General features: G+C 51.3%; 1 protein-coding gene across 2 annotated transcripts in view; it reads left to right on the top strand.

Moving 5' to 3' along the window:
- Window positions 1-839: 839 nt before the first annotated feature.
- The window catches only part of LOC122552381 (transitional endoplasmic reticulum ATPase-like), a 58,888-nt gene continuing 36,283 nt past the window's right edge, over window positions 840-23,444 (top strand). Inside the window, exons 1-8 of one of the 2 annotated variants that reach the window (XM_087983464.1) lie at window positions 840-1,031; window positions 5,804-5,915; window positions 8,799-8,971; window positions 13,038-13,180; window positions 16,348-16,478; window positions 18,290-18,421; window positions 19,751-19,853; window positions 23,021-23,154. In XM_087983464.1, the coding sequence (XP_087839590.1) occupies window positions 1,012-1,031; window positions 5,804-5,915; window positions 8,799-8,971; window positions 13,038-13,180; window positions 16,348-16,478; window positions 18,290-18,421; window positions 19,751-19,853; window positions 23,021-23,154 (948 nt within the window). In that variant the 5' untranslated portion in view covers window positions 840-1,011. Of the gene's footprint in view, window positions 1,053-5,803; window positions 5,916-8,798; window positions 8,972-13,037; window positions 13,181-16,347; window positions 16,479-18,289; window positions 18,422-19,750; window positions 19,854-23,020; window positions 23,155-23,444 lie in introns of both variants that reach the window. The other variant, XM_087983465.1, reaches the window with a different exon arrangement.

Raw genomic sequence — 23,444 nt, 5'->3', positions numbered from 1 at the left:
CATTGTATTCAGAGGTAGGGAGTTCCAAAGTCAGACAACCCTCTGTCAGAGTCTTGTCTTAGCAGGGTGACCTCTACTCTCTCAACAAGTGGGCCCCCCCAAGGAGAAACCATCCTACTCACGTTAAATGTAAAACCTCAAAGGTGGGCGAGGAGCCAGTCCCAGATTTTGTGACTGATAATTCAGAAACAAAAGGCTGGGGAGCACATCTGTCTGCTTTTGCAGAAGCACAAAGAAACTGAGCCCCAGCCTAAAACTTCACACGTGGTTTTAAAAATCCCACTGAGCAGAGGGAAATTATCCTTCCAACTGTGTGCCGTTGTGTTGGAAGAGGGCCAGGGGTGGGGGGTTTGATTTGTGGAAATCCTGCGAGCAGAATTCCATATTGACTGGAATAAAAACAGAACAAAAATAGAGCCCCAATTCTCCGCTCCTTGTGGAAGGTGCCTTCCTCTCCAAATTCCATCTCTTGGTCAGAGAGTCCTTATAAATAGGAGTCACTTTTGTCAGTCGTTTAAGTTGGCCCACGTACACTGTTAAGCTCTTCAAACTACGCAACCATGAAAGGCACGCTGAGAAAGTGGGTCCGCACTGCAAAGCCGAAAGGCAATATTTTAGGGAGAGAGAGAGAGGGGGGGGAAAGAATCCTTACAATCAGAGCTGGGTCACTGCACCAACCTTTCTCTTAACTTTGTGTGTGTGTGTTGGAGGGGATTAGAATATTTTGTTTGCAGTGGGAGGGAGAGAGGGAGGGGGGAGAGGGAGAGGGAGGAGAGAGGGGGGTGGCTCAGAAGTCCGGTGCAGTCAGCTGGGAGGTGATCCGAGGCAGTAGCGAGCTGCCGCTGGTGACTAAGCACTGGACAGCACAACCTCGGGCTTGACAGCTGGGCGAGAGGCAAAGCCCGTGTTGGGAGGAGAGGGGCTGCAAATCAACCCAGAGGACCCCCCCTCCCACACACTCTTGGTAAAAGAAGCGCCTTGTGTTCGCTCAGCGAGGAGAGCCCCCGCGCGATGCCAAAATCAGGAGGAGAGTACGTGCAGGGAGTTTGATGGTTTGTTCCTGGCGGTGGGGATTTGCACGGTTAAACCCCCCCCCCCCAGGCCAGGGCTGCTGGATAAAGGGTTGCCCATTTATGGTCAGCCCTCTTGGGGGGTGAAAATTAGCGACGGGCTCGGTGACTTTGCAAATTTGTTGGTGTTGGAACTAAATGGGACAGGGGTCTTGTTTGAAATGAACCAGCCAGTGGAGTGGGGGGGGGTTTAAATGCCAGTTAGATGGCAAGATTCCAACCCTGTCAGAGTGGCTTTTGCGTTCGAAGTCAAAGTTTTTTTATTTATTTTATTTATATATATATATCCAAAAGGAATCTTCTAATCAGTGGCTTGCTGCATGAAGTTTCTGCTGGTGTGTACTCTGATCTGTGGCATGGGTCACATGTCGAAATTTGAGTTGCTGTTTATGTCCCCCTGTCCTCAGGAGGGAGTGGGAAATCAGAACCATTTCTCAACATTTTTATTTTTGTTAATAATCGTTCTCCTGAGTCGCAAAACGAAGCCGAACCGAGCAAGATTCAGAAGTGCAGTGCTCCCTGTCTTTTCAGAGATATAATCTGGGAGCTCCTGTATGTCTGCCCTGAGGAAGGCCTCCTGTTTGTTCAGGCCTGTTACTCTGACCTGGCCCCTGTCCTCTTTGGCTGATAGGCAATTAGCTATTTATTTACTATTGCACAATTTTAGAATGACCACAGAATTCACAGCACAAAATCTGGCCACTCGGTCCATCTGATTGGCATTTACTCTCCAACCAAGTCTCTTCCCAGACCGTCCCTTCTCTCTCTCTAACGAAACATCTTTCATTCCCTTCTCTCTCTCTCTCTCTCAGGTCCTTATAGGGTCACACAGCATGGAAACAGACCCTTCGGTCCAACTTGTTCATGCTGACCAACTTTCCCAAACTCAGCTAGTCCCACCCTATTCATGTCCCTGTCCAAACGCCTTCTTAATGCTGTAACTGTACCTGCATCTACCACTTCCTCTGGCAGTTCATTCCACATATGAACTACCCTCTGTGTGAAAAAGTACTCCTCAGGTCCCTTTTAAATCCTTTCTCTCTCACTTTAATATTAAGCCAAGAGGGTGATGCTGGAAAAGCACAGCAGGTCAGGCAGCACCTGTCCCGCTGCGCTTTTCCAGCACCACACTCTCGACTCAGATCTCCAGCATCTGCAGTCCTCACTTTTGCCGTAACATTAAGCCCTCTGGTTTGAACCCCCCCACCCCTCCATCCTGGTGAAAAGACTTTGTTCACCCTGTCCAGGCCCCTCATGATTTTTTCTTGTTGGACCGAAGGGCCTGTTTCCACACTGTAATGTAATCTAATGTAATGTAATCTAATCATAAACCTCTATAAGGTCAACCCTCAACCTCATACACTCCAAGGGAAGAAAGTCTCAGCCTCTCCTTCTAACTTCAACGCCCCAGTCCCGGTGACGAACCTGCCCTGGTAACGACCGAATTCGAAACGTGCTGAGCCTGCTCTGTCATTCGCTGAGGGTTGTGGCCCTGTCAGCACGTCCTCATCTCCCCTCCAGACACTACAGAATTTATCCAACTGTCTTAAAAAATATTGTGACGTCCTGCCTGCCTCCTCTACTCTCCGGGAGGAGGGTTTCGCAGGCTCTCAACCCTCAGAGACAATTCTCCTCACTGTTGTCTTAACCGGGAGACCCACCACTCCCACTTTCTGACCCCCTCCCCATAGGGAACGTTGTCTCTCCATCAGCCCTTGGTTTAAGCATCCATTAGCCTCTGCTGCATTCTCTGGGGAGGCAATGGCCCTTAGTATTAATGTTCGAGGGACCAAGGTTCAAATCCCACCAGGACAGATGCTGGAATTGAATTTAATAAAAACCTGGAATTAAGCGTCTAATGGTAACCATGAATCCATTGTCAGAAGAATGCATCTGGTTCGCGAATGTCCCTTATTACTGTCCTTACCCGGTCTGGCCTACATGTCACTACAGACCCGCAACAATGTCATAGAGATGTACAGCATGGAAACAGACCCTTTGGTCCAACCCATCCATGCCGACCAGATATCCCAACCCAATCTAGTCCCACCTGCCAGCACCCAGCCCATATCCCTCCAAACCCTTCCTATTCATATACCCATCCAAATGCCTCTTAAATCTTGCAATTGTACCAGCCTCCACCACTTCCTCTGGCAGCTCATTCCATACACGTACCACCCTCGGTGTGAAAAAGTTGCCCCTTAGGTCACTTTTATATCTTTCCCCTCTCACCCTAAACCTATGCCCTCTAGTTCTGGACTCCCGACCGCAGGGTAAATACCTTGTCTATTCACTCTATCCATGCTCCTCATAATTTTGTAAACCTCTATAAGGTCACCCCTCAGCCTCCGATGCTCCAGGGAAAACAGCCCCAGCCTGTTCAGCCTCTCCCTGTAGCTCAGATCCTCCAACTGTGGCAACATCCTTGTAAATCTTTTCTGAACCCTTTCAAGTTTCACAACATCTTTCCGATCGGAAAGAGACCAGAATTGCACACAATATTCCAACAGTGGCCTAACCAATGTCCTGTACAGCTGCAACATGACCTCCCAAATCCTGTACTCAATACTCTGACCAATAAAGGAAAGCATACCAAACGTCTTCTTCACTATCCTATCTACCTGTGACTCCACTTTCAAGGAACTATGAACCTGCACTCCAAGGTCTCTTTGTTGACTCTTAATTGCCCTCTGGCCAATTAGAGATGAGCAGTGAATACTGGCCTAGCCAGTGATGCCCTTAACCTATGAATGAATTAAAAAGGAATCCTGTATATTCTGGACCACAAATGCAGAAGGCCATTCAGCCCATTGTGGACAGTCTGGATCCAAACTATCTCATCAGTCACACAGCCCTGAGCTGTCCCCACCTGCAAATGTCTGTCCTTCCGTGAGCTCGAATCCGTCTGAGGTCAGGCAGCAGCCTTCTTGAACAGAGCCTCAGCCCATTCAGTCTTCCCTCAGAATCATTCAATGTCCTGGCACCTCCCACTGACCGCCCTCACAGTTTGAAGGCGCCAAGGTGAATGGGGAGCACTGGGATTCTGTGTAACTGCAACTGCCATGACTCAGCACCCTTTTCTTTTTCAAAAGGGGAGAACTGGAAGGAATTAGAAAGGATATTAATAAGCTGGAAAGAATGCAGAAAAGATTGACCAGGATGCGACCTGGATTGGAAGGTTTGAGGTATCAGCAGAGGTTGAATAGGATAGGACTTTACACAAATCTGTAAGATCATGAGGGGCATAGATCAAGTGAATTGCTGTGGTCTTTTTCCCGAGGGGGTGTGGGGGAGTTCAAAACTAGAGGTTTAAGGAGAGAGCAGTGAGATAAAAAAAGGGTCCGGAGGGGCAATTGTTTCACACAGTAGCTGGGGAGTGTCTGGAACAGGCTGCCAGAGGGAGTAGTGGAAACAGGTACCATTTTGTCATTTAAGAAACATTTCGACAGGGACTTGAATGAGATGGGAACAGAGGGAAATGGACCAATTACAGGCAAATGGGACTAGATCAAATTGTGAAAACTGCACAGCATGGACGAGTTGGACCGAAGGGCCTGTTTCCACGCTGTAAACCTCTGACTCTATCATTTAAGTTTTTTTTTTAGCTTTGCTGCAGGACAACATGTCAGTAATTTCTCCTGTATCTCCACTTCATTTGGAGAAGGTGACTCCCATCCACCTTGTCAATCTCTCTAAGATGTCTCCAATTGCTTCATGTAAGATGCTGGTAACGCGTGGCACTGTGAGCAGCTGCTTTTCATATGGTCATGTCTCTCAGACAAAACTAAGGGGACAAAGTCATCTCTTGGTCAGTATTGCCTCCTCAGCCAATAGTGGGCAGGTTTGGGAGCTTGCTGAGTGGAAATGGACAGCTGTCTTTCTGGTATTACACCTGTGACTAAGCTCCAATGTGTCATCTGCACTGAAAACTCCAAATGTTGGAGGTCACGGGGAGTTAGACAGCATCCATGGAGAGAGAGGGAGAGAGAGCTAGCTAACATTTCAAATCAAGATGACTCTGCACCAGAGCCCAGGGCTGCCTGACCCTCTGGGAGCTCCATCCAGAATTTGATGTTTAAGTACAGACTCCAGCATCTGCCATAATTTGTTCCTCCAATATATCATTTCATGGGAGTCTAAATCAGAGTGGTGCTGGGAAAGCACAGCAGGTCAGGCAACATCCAAGGAGCAGGAAAATCGACGTTTCGGGCAAAAGCCCTTCATCAGGAATACAGGCAGAGAATTCAACCATGTCCTGAGGTCATTTCCTCATTTCATGGGAGCACGGTGGCTCAGTGTTCAGCACAGCTGCCTCACAGCGTCAGGGTTCGATTCCACCCTCGGGTTGCTGTCTGTGTAGAGTTAGTACATTCTCCTCATGTCTGCGTGAGTTTCCTCCCACGGTCCAAAAAGGTGCAGGTTAGGTTGGACTGGGCATGCTACATTGCAGATAGTGTTCAGGGATATGCAGGCTGGCTGAGTTAGCCATGGGAAATGCAGGGTTAAAGGGACAGGGGAGGGGTGATGATCCTGGGGGGGAATGATCTCCGGAGGGTCACTGCGGACATGAGAGGCCAGACTGGAACCCCGGGTAACAGAGTAACAAGTTAAGACATGTTACACGCAGCTAATCTCTCTCTCTCTCTCTCTCTCCCTCTCCCCCCACCCCCGACAACCTCTCTGTCTCTCTCCATCTCCTCCACCACCACCCTCCCTCCCCCCAATCTCTGCAGCTCGAAACCGGAGGATGTATCGACTGCTATACTTCAGCAGAAACATCGGCCAAACAGACTCATTGTGGACGAGGCCATTAATGATGATAGCAGCATCGTCTCCCTGTCCCAGGTAAACACTCCCTGGCCTATCCCACCTAAACAGCCCCGCCCTGTCCTGGGTAAGCATCCCTGGCCTGTCCCAGATAAATACCATGCTGGATCAGTGCTGAGGGAGTGCCGCACTGTCGGAGGGTCAGTGCTGAGGGAGTGGGCACTGTCGGAGGGTCGGTGCGGAGGGAGTGGGCACTGTCATAGGGTCAGTGCTGAGGGAGTGCCGCACTGTCATAGGATCAGTGCTGAGGGAGTGCCACACTGTCGGAGGGTCAGTGCTGAGGGAGCGCCGCACTGTCATAGGGTCAGTGCTGAGGGAGCGCCGCACTGTCATAGGGGCAGTGCTGAGGGAGTGCCTCACTGTCATAGGGTCAGTGCTGAGGGAGTGCCGCACTGTCATAGGGTCAGTGCTGAGGTGGTGCCGCACTGTCATAGGGTCAGTGCTGAGGGAGTGCCTCACTGTCATAGGGTCAGTGCTGAGGGAGTGCCGCACTGTCGGAGGGTCAGTGCTGAGGGAGTGCCGCACTGTCATAGGGTCAGTGCTGAGGGAGTGCCGCACTGTCGGAGGGTCAGTGCTGAGGGAGTGCCGCACTGTCATAGGGTCAGTGCTGAGGGAGCGCCTCACTGTCGGAGGGTCAGTGCTGAGGGAGCGCCGCACTGTCATAGGGTCAGTGCTGAGGGAGTGCCGCACTGTCAGAGGGTCAGTGCTGAGGGAGTGCCGCACTGTCATAGGGTCAGTGCTGAGGGAGTGCTGCACTGTCATAGGGTCAGTGCTGAGGGAGTGCCGCACTGTCATAGGGTCAGTGCTGAGGGAGCGCCGCACTGTCGGAGGGTCAGTGCTGAGGGAGTGCCGCACTGTCAGAGGGTCAGTGCTGAGGGAGTGCCACACTGTCGGAGGGTCAGTGCTGAGGGAGCGCCGCACTGTCATAGGGTCAGTGCTGAGGGAGCGCCGCACTGTCATAGGGTCAGTGCTGAGGGAGCGCCGCACTGTCATAGGGTCAGTGTTGAGGGAGTGCCGCACTGTCATAGGGTCAGTGCTGAGGGAGTGCCGCACTGTCATAGGGTCAGTGCTGAGGGAGTGCCGCACTGTCATAGGGTCAGTGCTGAGGGAGCGCCGCACTGTCGGAGGGTCAGTGCTGAGGGAGCGCCGCACTGTCAGAGGGTCAGTGCTGAGGGAGCGCCGCACTGTCAGAGGGTCAGTGCTGTGGGAGTGCCGCACTGTCGGAGGGTCAGTGCTGAGGGAGTGCCTCACTGTCATAGGGTCAGTGCTGAGGGAGTGCCGCACTGTCATAGGGTCAGTGCTGAGGGAGTGCCGCACTGTCATAGGGTCAGTGCTGAGGGAGTGCCGCACTGTCATAGGGTCAGTGCTGAGGGAGTGCCGCACTGTCGGAGGGTCAGTGCTGAGGTGGTGCCGCACTGTCATAGGGTCAGTGCTGAGGGAGTGCCACACTGTCGGAGGGTCAGTGCTGAGGGAGTGCCGCACTGTCGGAGGGTCAGTGCTGAGGGAGTGCCGCACTGTCGGAGGGTCAGTGCTGAGGGAGTGCCGCACTGTCGGAGGGTCAGTGCTGAGGGAGTGCCGCACTGTCATAGGGTCAGTGCTGAGGGAGTGCCGCACTGTCATAGGGTCAGTGCTGAGGGAGTGCCGCACTGTCATAGGGTCAGTGCTGAGGGAGTGCCTCACTGTCATAGGGTCAGTGCTGAGGGAGTGCCGCACTGTCGGAGGGTCAGTGCTGAGGGAGTGCCGCACTGTCATAGGGTCAGTGCTGAGGGAGTGCCGCACTGTCAGAGGGTCAGTGCTGAGGGAGTGCCGCACTGTCATAGGGTCAGTGCTGAGGGAGCGCCGCACTGTCGGAGGGTCAGTGCTGAGGGAGTGCCGCATTGTCATAGGGTCAGTGCTGAGGGAGTGCCGCACTGTCATAGGGTCAGTGCTGAGGGAGTGCCGCACTGTCCGAGGGTCAGTGCTGAGGGAGTGCCGCACTGTCGGAGGGTCAGTGCTGAGGGAGTACCGCACTGTCGGAGGGTCAGTGCTGAGGGAGTGCTGCACTGTCCGAGGGTCAGTGCTGTGGTAGTGCCACACTGTCTGAGGGTCAGTGCTGAGGGAGTGCCGCACTGTCGGAGGGTCAGTGTTGAGGTAGTGCCGCACTGTCGGAGGGTCAGTGCTGAGGTAGTGCCCCACTGTCGGAGGGTCAGTGCTGAGGGAGTGCCGCACTGTCGGAGGGTCAGTGCTGAGGGAGTGCCGCACTGTCGGAGGGTCAGTGCTGAGGGAGTGTCGCACTGTCAGAGGGTCAGTGCTGAGGGAGTGCCGCACTGTCGGAGGGTCAGTGCTGAGGGAGTGCCGCACTGTCGGAGGGTCAGTGCTGAGGGAGTGCCGCACTGTCGGAGGGTCAGTGCTGAGGGAGTGCCGCACTGTCGGAGGGTCAGTGCTGAGGGAGTGTCGCACTGTCGGAGGGTCAGTGCTGAGGGAGTGCCGCACTGTCGGAGGGTCAGTGCTGAGGGAGCGCCGCACTGTCGGAGGGTCAGTGCTGAGGGAGCGCCGCACTGTCGGAGGGTCAGTGCTGAGGGAGCGCCGCACTGTCGGAGGGTCAGTGCTGAGGGAGCGCCGCACTGTCGGAGGGTCAGTGCTGAGGGAGCGCCGCACTGTCGGAGGGTCAGTGCTGAGGGAGCGCCGCACTGTCGGAGGGTCAGTGCTGAGGGAGCGCCGCACTGTCGGAGGGTCAGTGCTGAGGGAGCGCCGCACTGTCAGAGGGTCAGTGCTGAGGGAGTGCTGCACTGTCACAGGGTCAGTGCTGAGTTCTGTCGATCCTGTTTGCTGACGGGTCCCTGCTTCAGTGTGAGCAACGCTCCTGCGTTCCTCTGCAGCGCCTGAACTGCAGCTTTGTACAGAGTTGAGCTTTCCTTGCAGGTTAAGATGGATGAGCTGCAGCTTTTCCGAGGGGACACGGTGTTGCTGAAGGGGAAGAAACGGCGTGAGACAGTCTGCATTGTTCTGTCGGATGAGACATGCGCTGAGGAGCGAGTCCGCATCAGCAGAGTGTCCCGGAATAACCTGCGGGTTCGATTGGGCGACGTCGTCAGGTGCCGTCTCCACGTCACACCTTTACATAACGAGATAGGAGCGCGTGAGACCGTAACATAGTGGACTGAGGGGTTAATGGGCATTGGAGAGGTCTCCAGGGAGATGAAGATGGGGTCCGTGTGTGAGCGTGCACGTGTGTGTTTGTCTGAGAGTGTATGCATCTGTGTGAATCATTGAATCCCCACACTGTGGAAACAGCCCTTCGGCCCAACAAGTCCACACTGACCCTCCGAAGAGTAACCCACCCAGACCCATTCCCCTACCACACTCCATTTACCCCTGACTAATGCGCCTAACCTGCACATCCCTGAACACTATGGGGTAATTTAGCCTGGCCTATCCACCCTAACCTGAGCATCTTTGGATTGTGGGAGAAAATCAGAGCACCCGGAGGAAACCCACGCAGACGCGGGGAGAATGTGCAAACTACACACAGTCAGTTGCCCGAGGCTGGGATCGAACCCGGGTCCCTGGCGCTGTGAGGCAGCAGTGTCAATCACAGAGCCACCGTGCTCTTTGTGTTTTTGTGTGTGCGGATGCACCTACGTTTGTGTGAATGTGATTGTACATAGAACATAACAACACAGTACAGGCCCTTCGGCCCTCGATGTTGTGCCGCCCTGTCAAACTAATCTGAAGCCCATCCCACCGACACTATTCCATGTACGTCCATATGCCTGTCCAATGACGGCTTAAATGTACTTAAAGTTGGCGAATCTACTACCGAGGCAGACAAAGCATTCCATACCCTTACTACTCTCTGAGTAAAGAAACTACCTCTGACATCTGTCCCATTACCCCTCAATTTAAAGCTATGCCCCCTCATGCTCGCCATCACCATAATTGGATAAAGACTCTCCCTGTCCACCCCATCTAACCCTCTGATTATCTTATATGTCTCTATTAAGTCACCTCTCAACCTTCTCTGTAACAAAAACAGCCTCAAGTCCCTCAGCCTTTCCTCATAAGACCTTCCCTCCATACCAGGCAACATCCTAGTAAATCTCCTCTGCCACCCTTTCCAAAGCTTCCACATCCTTCTTATAATGCGGTGACCAGAACTGAACATAATACTCCAAGTGCCAGAGTTTTGTGCAGCTGTAGCATGACCTCATGGTTCCAGAACTCGATCCCTCTGTTAATAAAAGCTAAAACACTGTATGCCTTCTTAACAACCCTGTCAACCTGGGTGACAACTTTCAAGGATCTGTGTACCTGAACACCGAGATCTCTCTGCTCGTCTACATTACCAAGAATCTTACCATTAGCCCAGTACTTTGCATTCCGATTACTCCGACCAAAGTGAATCACCTCACACTTGTCCACATTAAACTCCATTTGCCACCTCTCAGCCCAGCTCTACAGCTTATCTATGTCTCTCTGTAACCTACAACATCCTTCGTCACTATCCATAACTCCACCGACCTGAGTGTCGTCTGCAAATTTACTAACCCACCCTTCTACACCCTCATCCAGGTCGTTCATAAAATGACGAACAGCAGTGGACCTAACACCAACCCTTGCGGTACGCCGCTGGTAACTGGACTCCAGGATGAACATTTCCCATCAACCACCACCCTCTGCCTTCTTTCAGCAAGCCAATTACTGATCCAAACTGCTGTATCTCCCACAATCCCATTCCTCCACATTTTGTACAATAGCCGACTGTGGGGAACCTTATCGAACGCCTTGCTGAAATCCATATACACCGCATCAACCGGTTTACTCTCATCTACCTGTTTGGACACCTTCTCAAAGAACTCAGTAAGGTTTGTTAGGCACGACCTACCCTTCAACAAAACCGAGCTGACTATCCCTAATCAAATTATTCTTTTCTAAATGATTATAAATCCTGTCTCTTATAACCTTTTCCAACGCTTTACCAACAACTGAAGTAAGACTCACTGGTCTATAATTACCAGGGTTGTCTCTACTACCCTTCTTGAACAGGGGAACCACATTTGCTATCCTCCAGTCTTCTGGCACTATTCCTGTAGACAATGACGATTTAAAGATCAATGCCAAAGGCTCGGCAATCTCTTCCCTTGCTTCCCAGAGGATCCCAGGATAAATCCCATCCGGCCCAGGGGACTTATCTATTTTCACACTCTGCAGGATTTCTAATACCTCTTCCTTGTGAACCTCAATCCCACCCCCCAGTCTGGTAGCCTGTATCTCAGTAATCTCCTCGACAACATTGTCATTTTCTAGAGTGAATACTATCGACAAATATTCATTTAGTGCTTCCCCCATCTCCTCTGACTCCACACACAACTTCCCACTACTATCCTTGATTGGCCCTAATTTAACTCACATCATTCTTTTATTCCTGACATACCTATGGAAAGCGTTAGGGTTTACCCTGATCCTATCCACCAACAACTTCTCATGTCTCCTCCTGGCTCTTCTGAGCTCTCTCTTCAGGTCTTTCCTGGCTACCTTGTAACCCTCAAGTGCCCTAACTGAGCCTTCACATCTCATCCTAACATAAGCCGCCGCCTTCATCTTGACCAGGGATTCCACTTCCTTCATAAACCACAGCTCCCGCGCTCTACAGCTTCCTCCCTGCCTGACAGGTACATACTTATCTAGGACAGTCAGAAGCTTTTCCTTGAATAAGCTCCACATTTCTAATGTGCCCAACCCCTGCAGTTTCCTTCTCCATCCTGTGCTTCCTAAATCTTGCCTAATTGCATCGTAATTGCCTTTCCCCCAGCTGTAACTCTTGCCCAGTGGTATACCCCTATCCCTTTCTATCACTAAAGTAAACATAACAGAATTGTGATCGCTATCACCACAGTGCTCACCTACTTCCAACACCTGGCCGGGCTCATTACCCAGTACCAAACCTAAAGTAGTTTCGCCCCTTGTAGGCCTGTCTACATACTGTGTCAGGAAGCCCTCCTGCACACACTGGACAAAAACTGACCCATCTATAGTACTCGTACTATAGTTTCCCAGTCAATATTTGGATAGTTGAAGCCCCCCATGTTAACTACCCTGTCTCTCTCACTCCTATTGAGAATCATCTTTGCTATCCTTTCCTCTCCATCTCTGGAACTATTTGGAGGCCTATAGAAAACTCCCAACAGGGTGACCTCTCCTTTCCTGTTTCTGACCTCAGCCCATATTACCTCAGTTGACGAGTCCCCAAACATCCTTTCTACAACTGTAATACTGTCCTTGACTAACAATGCCACATCTCCCCCTCTTTTACTATTTTCTCTGTTCTTACTGAAACGTCTAAATCCTGGAACCTGCAACAACCATTCCTGTCCCTGCTCTATCCATGTCTCCGAAATGGCCACAACATTGAAGTTCCAGGTACCAACCCATGCTGCAAGTTCTCCCACCTTATTCCGGATGCTCCTGGCGTTGAAGTAGACTCACTTCAAACCAACTTCTTCCTTGCCGGTGCCATCTTGTGTCCCTGAAACTTGCATGTGTCTGTGTGTGTTTGTCATGTGTCTGTATGTGTACGTGTGTCTGTCTATGTGTATGCACGCGTGTGTGCGTATGTGTCTGTGAATGTGTCTCTGTGTGTGCGCGTGTGCGTGTGTCTGTGAATGTATCTCTGTGTGAATGCACGCGTGTGTCTGTGTGTCTCTGTGTCTGTGAATGTGTCTCTCTGTGTGTATGTGTGCATGTGTATCTGTGTGTCTCTGTATCTGTGAATGTGTCTCTGTGTGTCTCTGTATGTGTGAATGTGTCTCTGTGTGTCTCTGTATGTGTCTGTGAATGTGTCTCTGTGTTTATGCGTGTGTGCATGCATCTATGTGTAGGCGTGTGTGCGTGTGTCTGTTAATGTGATTTTGTATGTGTGTGTCTGTATGTCTATGAATGTGTCAGTCTGTGTGTGTGTGAGTAGGGATTGAGGGAGAATTTGAGAGCACAGGGTTGTGTGCATGGGGTTGTGAGGGGTGGAAGGGGCAGGTACTGAGGGTCCCACAGTGGGGGGGGGGAATGGATGTGGAAGATTCACATGAGCCAATGGTGCCCCTGTTGTGCTGTGTGGATGAGCACTTGGTGCTATCGTCTGTTCATTGTCCTCTTCTTGTTCTGCAGTATTCAAGCCTGTCCTGATGTGAAATACGGAAAGCGAATTCACGTGTTACCCATTGACGACACAATCGAAGGGCTGACTGGGAACCTGTTTGAAGTTTACCTGAAACCCTATTTTCTGGAAGCTTACAGACCTGTGCACAAAGGTAGGAGAGAACCCACATCTCAGCAAGGGCTAGAATTTCCCAGTAAGACCGAACGTCCGTATTCCCCAGCACTGCATTAACCAACATCACACAGGAAACCGAACAACACAGAGATGCTGCTGGGAATTCCCAGCAGGGTTAGCTGGCCCGACAAGGACTGAAACCACGTCCATGTTTCACATCAGTGACTACTCATTAGAACCACTGATGAATTCTTAGAACTCATCTTCTTAGAATGTTCTACAGATGTGAATAAATTTTAATTTCACTCTCTTGCTTTCTTACTTTCTTTCTTCCTTTCTGTTTCTTTTCTTTCTGTTTTTCTTGCTCTTTCTTTCTATCTAACTTGCTCTCTGTCTTTTCACACACTGTCTTTCTCACTATGTCTGTCTCTCTCTCTCTCTGCCTGCTTCTCTCTGTCTCCACAGCCTCTTATGTGTGTGTTACACAGGGAGTGTAGCCCTGTCTGTCCCTGGTCTGTGTGGGACAGTGATGTAATGGCGGTGTGGGTCTGTGTGTGTGTGTGTTGCACAGGGAGTGAAGTCCTGTCTGACCCTGGTCTGTGTGGGACAGTGATGTAATGGCGGTGTGGGTCTGTGTGTGTTACACAGGGAGTGTAGCCCTGTCTGACCCTGGTCTGTGTGGGACAGTGATTTAATGGCTGTGTGTGTGTGTGTGTGTGTGTGTTACACAGGGAGTGTAGCCCTGTCTGACCCTGGTCTGTGTGGGACAGTGATTTAATGGCTGTGTGGGTCTGTGTGTGTTACACAGGGAGTGTAGCCCTGTCTGACCCTGGTCTGTGTGGGACAGTGATGTAATGGTGGTGTGGGTCTGTGTGTGTTACACAGGGAGTGTAGCCCTGTCTGACCCTGGTCTGTGTGGGACAGTGATGTAATGGTGGTGTGGGTCTGTGTGTGTGTTACAGGGAGTGTAGCCCTGTCTGACCCTGGTCTGTGTGGGACAGTGATGTAATGGCAGTGTGGGTCTGTGTGTGTGTTACACAGGGAGTGTAGCCCTGTCTGACCCTGGTCTGTGTGGGACAGTGATTTAATGGCGGTGTGGGTCTGTGTGTGTGTGTGTTGCACAGGGAGTGAAGTCCTGTCTGACCCTGGTCTGTGTGGGACAGTGATTTAATGGCTGTGTGGGTCTGTGTGTGTTACACAGGGAGTGTACCCTGTCTGACCCTGGTCTGTGTGGGACAGTGATGTAATGGCGGTGTGGGTCTGTGTGTGTGTGTGTTGCACAGGGAGTGAAGTCCTGTCTGACCCTGGTCTGTGTGGGACAGTGATTTAATGGCTGTGTGGGTCTGTGTGTGTTACACAGGGAGTGTACCCTGTCTGACCCTGGTCTGTGTGGGACAGTGATGTAATGGCTGTGTGGGTCTGTGTGTGTGTGTGTTACGCAGGGAGTGTAGCCCTGTCTGTCCCTGGTCTGTGTGGGACAGTGATTTAATGGCTGTGTGTGTGTGTGTGTGTGTGTGTTACACAGGGAGTGTAGCCCTGTCTGTCCCTGGTCTGTGTGGGACAGTGATGTAATGGCGGTGTGGGTCTGTGTGTGTGTGTTACAGGGAGTGTAGCCCTTTCTGTCCCTGGTCTGTGTGGGACAGTGATGTAATGGTGGTGTGGGTCTGTGTGTGTGTTACAGGGAGTGTAGCCCTGTCTGACCCTGGTCTGTGTGGGACAGTGATGTAATGGCAGTGTGGGTCTGTGTGTGTGTTACACAGGGAGTGTAGCCCTGTCTGACCCTGGTCTGTGTGGGACAGTGATGTAATGGCAGTGTGGGGCTGTGTGTGTGTGTTACACAGGGAGTGTAGCCCTGTCTGTCCATGGTGTGTGTGGGACAGTGATGTAATGGCAGTGTGGGGCTGTGTGTGTGTTACACAGGGAGTGTAGCCCTGTCTGTCCCTGGTCTGTGTGGGACAGTGATGTAATGGCAGTGTGGGGCTGTGTGTGTGTGTGTTACACAGGGAGTGTAGCCCTGTCTGTCCCTGGTCTGTGTGGGACAGTAATGTAATGGCAGTGTGGGGCTGTGTGTGTGTTACACAGGGAGTGTAGCCCTGTCTGTCCCTGGTCTGTGTGGGACAGTGATGTAATGGCAGTGTGGGGCTGTGTGTGTGTGTGTTACACAGGGAGTGTAGCCCTGTCTGTCCCTGGTCTGTGTGGGACAGTGATGTAATGGCTGTGTGGGTCTGTGTGTGTGTGTGTGTGTTACACAGGGAGTGTAGCCCTGTCTGTCCCTGGTCTGTGTGGGACAGTGATGTAATGGTGGTGTGGGTCTGTGTGTGTGTTACACAGGGAGTGTAGCCCTGTCTGACCCTGGTCTGTGTGGGACAGTGATGTAATGGCAGTGTGGGTCTGTGTGTGTGTTACACAGGGAGTGTAGCCCTGTCTGACCCTGGTCTGTGTGGGACAGTGATGTAATGGCAGTGTGGGGCTGTGTGTGTGTTACACAGGGAGTGTAGCCCTGTCTGTCCCTGGTCTGTGTGGGACAGTGATGTAATGGCAGTGTGGGTCTGTGTGTGTGTTACACAGGGAGTGTAGCCCTGTCTGACCCTGGTCTGTGTGGGACAGTGATGTAATGGCAGTGTGGGGCTGTGTGTGTGTGTTACACAGGGAGTGTAGCCCTTTCTGTCCCTGGTCTGTGTGGGACAGTGATGTAATGGCGGTGTGGGTCTGTGTGTGTGTGTTACAGGGAGTGTAGCCCTGTCTGACCCTGGTCTGTGTGGGACAGTGATGTAAGGACAGTGTGGGTCTGTGTGTGTGTGTTACAGGGAGTGTAGCCCTTTCTGTCCCTGGTCTGTGTGGGACAGTGATGTAATGGCGGTGTGGGTCTGTGTGTGTGTGTTACAGGGAGTGTAGCCCTGTCTGACCCTGGTCTGTGTGGGACAGTGATGTAAGGACAGTGTGGGTCTGTGTGTGTGTTACACAGGGAGTGTAGCCCTGTCTGACCCTGGTCTGTGTGGGACAGTGATGTAATGGCAGTGTGGGGCTGTGTGTGTGTGTTACACAGGGAGTGTAGCCCTGTCTGTCCCTGGTCTGTGTGGGACAGTAATGTAATGGCAGTGTGGGTCTGTGTGTGTGTTACACAGGGAGTGAAGCCCTATCTGTCCCTGGTCTGTGTGGGACAGTGATGTAATGGCAGTGTGGGGCTGTGTGTGTGTGTTACAGGAGATATCTTCCTGATCCGAGGCGGTATGCGGGCTGTTGAGTTTAAAGTTGTGGAGACTGACCCAACTCCCCACTGCATTGTGGCCCCCGATACCATCCTACACTGCGAGGGAGAGCCAATCAAACGAGAGGTGAGCTGCTCCCTTTACTGGCTGTACGTGGTTTGTCCCTCAGCCCCAGAGGGAGGGGGCTGGGGTGGGGCAGGGTCTGGGGAGGGGGCTGCGGTGTGGAGGTGCTAGGGGGGGGGGCTGGACTGGAGAGGGGAGCTTTGGATGGGGGGGGCCATATCTGATTGTACAGGAATCCACGCTGAATTGGAGGCCCATCCTGAACCGTGTCTGCAGCTCCACAGAATAGAATCCCAACAGTGAGGAAAGAGGACATTCATCCCATCGAATCTGTACCGACCCTTCAAAGAGCGTCCCACTCAAACCCAGGCACATCCCCCCACCAACCCTATCGCTGTAACCCCTGCATTTCCCATTGCTAGCCCACCCAGCCTGAGACAGCCTTACTGGAATGAGAGAACCGTCGAAAACAGGAGCAGGAGGAGGCCATTCGGCCCTTCAAACCTGCTCTGCCTTTCAACAGGATCACGGCTGACCATCCAACCCAGTTCCCTGTTCCTGCTCTTCCCCCAAACCTTTAGCTCCAAGAGCACGTGCTTCATTGTAACGGACCAGCTCTCATTAAGTATTGTTTTCAAACGATCCGGGAGATAGATGATGGAACAAGTTTCTCTGATCTCTTTCAGTGGCTTTAATTGTTGGATGTGGAATTACGGATGGCTTTACTTTGAAACACTGGCATAACAGGGAGTACATTTCGTGATGCTGGTACTAACCTCAACTTAGTCCCTGTTTGAGAGTAAAGTACTGTGTTCAGTTCTGGCCCCACTCGACAGATAGTCCATCCCTGCTCCTTTTTCTTATGTTCATTACATAATAAGTGATTCTGAAATTCATGGGATGTCATGTTTGTATCGAGGGAAGTTCCAAGCACTGACATTTGTATTACTCTACAGGGTTAGTAAGGAGAAGACAAGAACTCTGAAGTATTTCCATTAGAGCAGAAATTCCTTCATATGCATTTGGCTTGCTAATGTGTGTCTGTGCTGAGTGCACACTATAGTGTGGCACAGTGACTCAGTGGTTAGCACTGCTGCCTCACAGCGCCAGGGACCCAGGTTCGATTCCAGCCTCGGGTGACTGTCTGTGTGGAGTTTGCACATTCTCCCCGTGTCTGCGTGGGTTTCCTCCAGGTGCTCCAGTTTCCTCCCACAGTCCAAAGATGTGTAGGTCAGGTTGGATTGGCCACGGGAAATTGTCCATAGTGTGCAGGCTAGGGGGTAAGCCATGGGGAATGCAAGGTTAGGGTGGGGAGACAGGCTTTGGTGGGATGCTCCTTGGAAGGGTCGGTTTGGACTCAGTGGGCTGAATGGCCTGTTTCCACACTGTAGGGATTCTATGACTGTCTCCAGGATGAACATCAGAGTTACGTTCCTCTGTGAGTGTTTACTGTCAGTACCCTGTGATCCCAGATCCCATGGCTCAGGGCACCAGTATTCCCCAACTCTCTGAGCTGTGCCCCAGGGAATCAAACACATCCGTGTGGCTGGTGTGGCATTTAGGGAGTGGTACCCCTGTTGGCACCTTTCAGGTGTGACATTACATTGGGGCTCCCTCAGGCGGGTGCCAAAGGTCAAAGAAGACCCATATTAACCCCTTCAGCCACGTTGGTCCCCAGATGCTACCAAACTGGTGACCAACGTGGCACGGAGCAGGCCATCCAGTTTTGCCATTACAGTTGATGCCCATAGGAATCGAACGGAGCCCTTCGCCCGCGAAGTGCTTTGGGAGTGGCCGGGCTGAGGTCAGGTCGTGTCCGGTGCTATACAAATGCGGTGAGATGGTGACCCTGCTTGTTACCCCGCCCCCGGCAGGACGAGGAGGAGAATCTGAATGATGTCGGGTATGATGACATCGGAGGGTGCCGCAAGCAGTTGGCACAGATCAAGGAGATGGTGGAGCTCCCGCTACGTCACCCAGCCCTTTTCAAAGCCATCGGAGTGAAGGTGGGTGAGCCCAGTGCGCGCAAGTGTGCTCGCGCACGTGTGTGTGTGTGTGTGCGCACGCACATGATTGTGTGGGTGGGTGTGCGCGCGCACGTGAGTGTGTGTGTGGGTGTATGTGTATGTGCTTGAGTATGTGCATGCACATGTGTGTGTGTGTGTGTGTGTGTGTATGCGTGTGTGTGTGTTCCCCTGGGGTTCCTCAGACACACTCCCCCCACAGAGAGACAGCGCTCGGATTGTCCTGCTTTGAGCCAGCTCCCATTCCCAGTCCCTTCTAACACGCAGTGTTGTCCTGCAGTCGGTGTGCTATAACAGGGTGTTCTGTTCTTGTGTAACATGAGAACATCCCACAATAGCAGCACCATTTGAAGTAATGTTCGAACCAATACAGAACGTTCACCCTTTAGAAACACTGTTCCCAATTCATCAATCACGTTACAGTGAATTTGTGTTAATGAAACACACGTTATAACAGACCAACCTGTGGTCTCTCTGAAACCCAAGGCACCTGGGAATCGCAATTGGGCGGATTAGCCTTGGGAAACGCAGAGAGATAGGGTGGGGGGGGGTGAGTCTGAGTGGGATGCTCTTAGGTATTGACTTGTGGGGCCGAATCGCCTGTTTCCATACTGCAGGGATTCTTTAATTGGAAGGAAATTTGGGATACAGCGAGGGAGAGCTGGATTCATGGTCAAAGTGGTGAGGGTGCATTGTGTGTCACTCTTGATGCCGGGGACGATGGAATGACGGTTCCCATCCTGCCTGACTCCATGATCCTCTGGAAGGGAAAAGGGCTGAGATTTCCTGTAGGCCTGAGTGGAGGAACCTGGAGAAACGTCGTCTCTCATCCAGACATCCTACAGCAGGTCACCCTGGTGTCTGCGGACAGGGGGTGGCACTGACACAGGATGGGAAACATTCAAGACCGTGGTTCCTCTCGGTCACTCTGAGAGAAACAGGTTACCGTGCGAGGAGATCCTCGGTTCAACCAGTCCAACCTGCCAACCAATCAGCACCCTCATCCCCCTGCGGTGTAAATTGTCATGCTCCTTTTGAGATTTGGCATTCTTGTGTTTATGTCCTGATGAGAGCAAGGGTCTCCCATTCTCCAGCGGTTACAATCAGCATCGAGGTCCTGAGATGTACGCCTGGCTCCCGGGGGCATTTCCTGTTGCTATGGCGCTTTTGTGGAGGGGGAGGGGTGCAGCGGTAATGTGTCTCCAGTGGGAGCGGGGGGAGACAGTCTGTCACCGTGGCGATGGAATTCGGAGGGGGTGCAGGGGAGTCTCGGTGAAGTTTGACCATGCGACCTGTTCTGATTTAATGCAGCCTCCTCGCGGGATCTTGCTGTACGGGCCTCCGGGGACTGGGAAAACGCTGGTGGCCCGGGCTGTGGCCAATGAAACTGGAGCATTCTTCTTCCTCATCAACGGTGAGACCGAACCGCGTGGCGCTGTGTTTCCGGTGGGCGATCACATGATACAGTGGCCATTCAGCCCATCACAGTTTCTCTATCATAGAATCTTTACAAATTCCATCGATGTCCAACTTGTTGACTTCCATCTTTCTGGGAATACGGTCCCTGTGTCACCACAAAATTGAAATTTCCATTTAGCCCACCGAAACTCCACGTGTTTAAACCTACCTCGCCTTCCTTGTCCTTACCCCATCCATTTAGTTTGACCTGATTTTTGTTTTGAGGAGATTAAACGTTGACTTTCTCCGCAGTTGTCCACCTCTGACCTCGGGGATATTTCAGAATCTACAGAATAGACCCATTTCAACAACGAGAGACTGTAGGGGATAGTGCGTCTTCCATGGTTAGCTCGAATGTCAGAGAGAAAACTAGGGATTGTTCAAAAACAGGTGACAGGTCAGAAAACTGGGCAGAATATTTCTTTAAAAAGCAAGGAACAGTCAAGGAATTAAATCTAGAGGCAACAAGCAGAGCATGAGAGAAAGCTAGGCAGAAATATAAAAACAGATGGAGTTATTGTATACGTAAAGAAGACAGGGTGGTTTAGCACACTTGGCTTCATTGCTGGGTCTTTTGAGTCTAGGAGTTGAGATGTCATGTTGAGGTGGTTGAGGACATTGGTGAGGCCTTTTCTGGAATACTGTGTCCAGTTCTGGTCACCCTGTTACAAGAAGGATATTATTAAGCTGGAGAGGCAGAAGGGATTTACCAGGATGTTGCTGGGAATGGAGGTTTTTGAGTTATAAGGAGGGGCTGGGACTTTTTTCACTGGAGCGTAAGAGGTTGTGGGGTGACCTTATAGAAGTTTCTAAAATAACGAGGGGTATGGATAAGGTGAATGGCAAGTGTCTTTCCCTAGGGTGGGGGATTTCAATATTAGGGTCACGTCGAGTCATAGAGATGTACAGCATGGAAACAGACCCTTCGGCCCAACCCGTCCATGCCGACCAGATATCCCAACCCAATCTAGTCCCACCTGCCAGCACCTGGTCCATATCCCTCCAAACCCTTCCTATTCATATACCCATCCAGATTCCCCTTAAATGTTGCAATTTTAAAGGTTAGAAGAGAAAGACTTTAAAAAGACATGAGGGGCAACATTTTTATACAGAGGATTGTTTGTGTGTGGAATGACCTTCCTGAGGAAGTGGTGGATGTGGCGACAGTTACAATGTTTAAAAGACAGTTGGATAAGCCCATGAACAGGAAAGGTTTGGAGGGATATGGGCCAGGAGCAGGCAGGTGGGACTGGTTTAGTTTGGGATTACGTTCAGCATGGACTGAAGGGTCTGTTTCCATGCTGTATGACTCTGACTAAGACAAGTGAACAATGTGTGTGTTGGTCCAATTGAAAGTAAGTCTAGAGAATTAATAATGGCAAATATTGAAATGGCAGATGGATTGAACAGACATTTTGCATTGGTTTTAACTACAGAGGGTTCAAGGAACATCCACAAGCAGGGGTACATCAGGAGGAAGGGAGGGAGGAACTTGGAAAAATCCCAACCACTGGGGAAGTGGTCCTGAGTAATTTGTTGGCGATGTGATTGAGAAGTGCCCAATCCTGCTGGACTTTATCCCAAAGCCTTAAAATGGTCAATGAGACCATTAATGCAGTGGTTTTACCTTTCAGAAACGGCCTGGATTTGAGCTCAGTTCAATCAGATTTGGAAGATGGCAAATGTAATTCCTTTTATTTGAAAAGAGAGAGGGAGACAGAGAGCGGGAAGTTCCAGGCCTGTTAGCTCTACATCTGCCTGAGGGAAACTGTTAGCAGCTATTAGTAAAGATGTTGACAGCAAGGCATTTGGATAATGATGATCATGGATCCAATGTCAATTGTCGAAAAGCCTATCTGGTTCACTAATGTCCTTAAGGGAAGGTAACTGCCATCCTTACCTGGTCTGGCCTACAGGTGACTCCAGACCCACAACTAATGTGGTTGACTCTTAACTGCCCTCTGGGCAATTAGGGATGGGCAATAAATGCTGGGCCCAGCCAGTGATGCCCTCATCTCATCAACAAATCGAAAATATCATGATGTGGAGATGCTGGTGTTGGACTGGGGTGGACAAAGTTAAAAATCACACAACACCAGGTTATAGTCCAACAGGTTTAATTGGAAGCACTAGCTTTCGGAGCGACGCTCCTTTGTCAGGTAGCTACCCAGTGAAGGAGCAGCACTCTGAAAGCTAGTATTTCTGAATAAACCTGCCAGCCTGCAACCTAGTGTTGTGTGATCTTTAACTTTGACAAAATCAGGCAGAGTCAAAATGGTTTTGTGAAAGGGAAATCATGTTTGACCGATTCATTGGGTGTTTGTTTTTGAGATGGTAACGTATGCTGTGAATTAGGGGGAACCAGTGGATGTTCGGAACTGAGGTTCCCAGAAAGCATTTGATGAAGTTCCCCGTCAGTGGTCACTATAGAAAACGGTAAGGTCATGTTGTAGCGGGTGGACTATCCAGCTGGTTAACGGGAAGCAGAGAGCAGATGGTTTTTAATATTCACTCATGAGACATGGGTGTCGGTGGCTGGGCCCAGCATTTATTGCCCATCCCTAGTTGCCCCTTGAGAAGGTGGGGGGGTGAGCTGCCTTCTTGAACCGCTGCAGTCTACCTGCTGTGAGTTGACCCCAATGCCCTTAGGGAGGGAATTCCAGTAACAGTGAAGGAACGGTGATGTATTTCCAAGTCAGGATGGGGAGTGGCTTGGAGGGGGACTTGCAGGGAGTGGTGTTCCCATGTACCTGCTGTCCAATCTCGATGCAAGTGGGCTTGGGTTGGGAGGTATTTTATAAGGATCTACAGGCCTCTCAGAACTCTGTACATTTCAATGAGATTCCTCCAATAAACCTTCCAAGCTCCATCGAGTACAGACCCAGAGTCCTCAACTGCTCCCCATGTGACAAACCCTTCATCCCCGGGAGCATTCTTATGCTGTACCGACTACACGTGTTGAGCAGCCCTCAGTTGGTCTCAGTGAACAGCGTTTCCTTGAGGGACCTGGGGGCTGTTTGATAACTGGCCCAATCCTGAAACCACACTCGAAACAACAGCGAAGGGGTGGAATTGGATGCTTTGAGACCAATGTAGTGGTTATGCTCCTTCTGTGTGTCACAGGGCCTGAAATCATGAGCAAACTCGCTGGTGAGTCGGAGAGTAACCTGAGGAAGGCGTTTGAGGAAGCTGAGAAGAACGCCCCAGCGATAATCTTCATCGATGAGCTGGATGCAATCGCTCCAAAGAGAGAGAAGGTAAACCATTACAGGGCAGCACAGTGGTCAGCACTGCTGCCTCACAGCGCCAGGGTCCCAGGTTCGATCCCAGCCTCAGGCGACTGACTGTGTGGAGTTTGCACATTCTCCCCGTGTCTGCGTGGGTTTCCTCCGGGTGCTCCGGTTTCCTCCCACAGTCCGAAGGTTAGGGTGGATTGGCCATGGGAAATTGCCCGTAGTGTTCAGGGATAATTGTCAAATAATAGGGTAGGGGAATGGTTTGGGTGGAATACTCTCGGACGGTCGGTGTGGACTTGTTGGGCCAAATG

The sequence above is a fragment of the Chiloscyllium plagiosum genome, unplaced genomic scaffold (genome assembly GCF_037043375.1).
Source record: "Chiloscyllium plagiosum isolate Xiang-an unplaced genomic scaffold, Cpla_swu_hap1 HiC_scaffold_45, whole genome shotgun sequence".
NCBI lineage: Eukaryota > Metazoa > Chordata > Chondrichthyes > Orectolobiformes > Hemiscylliidae > Chiloscyllium > Chiloscyllium plagiosum.
Note: the sequence above shows the minus strand (reverse complement) of the source record. Positions and strands in the feature narration are given on the sequence as shown.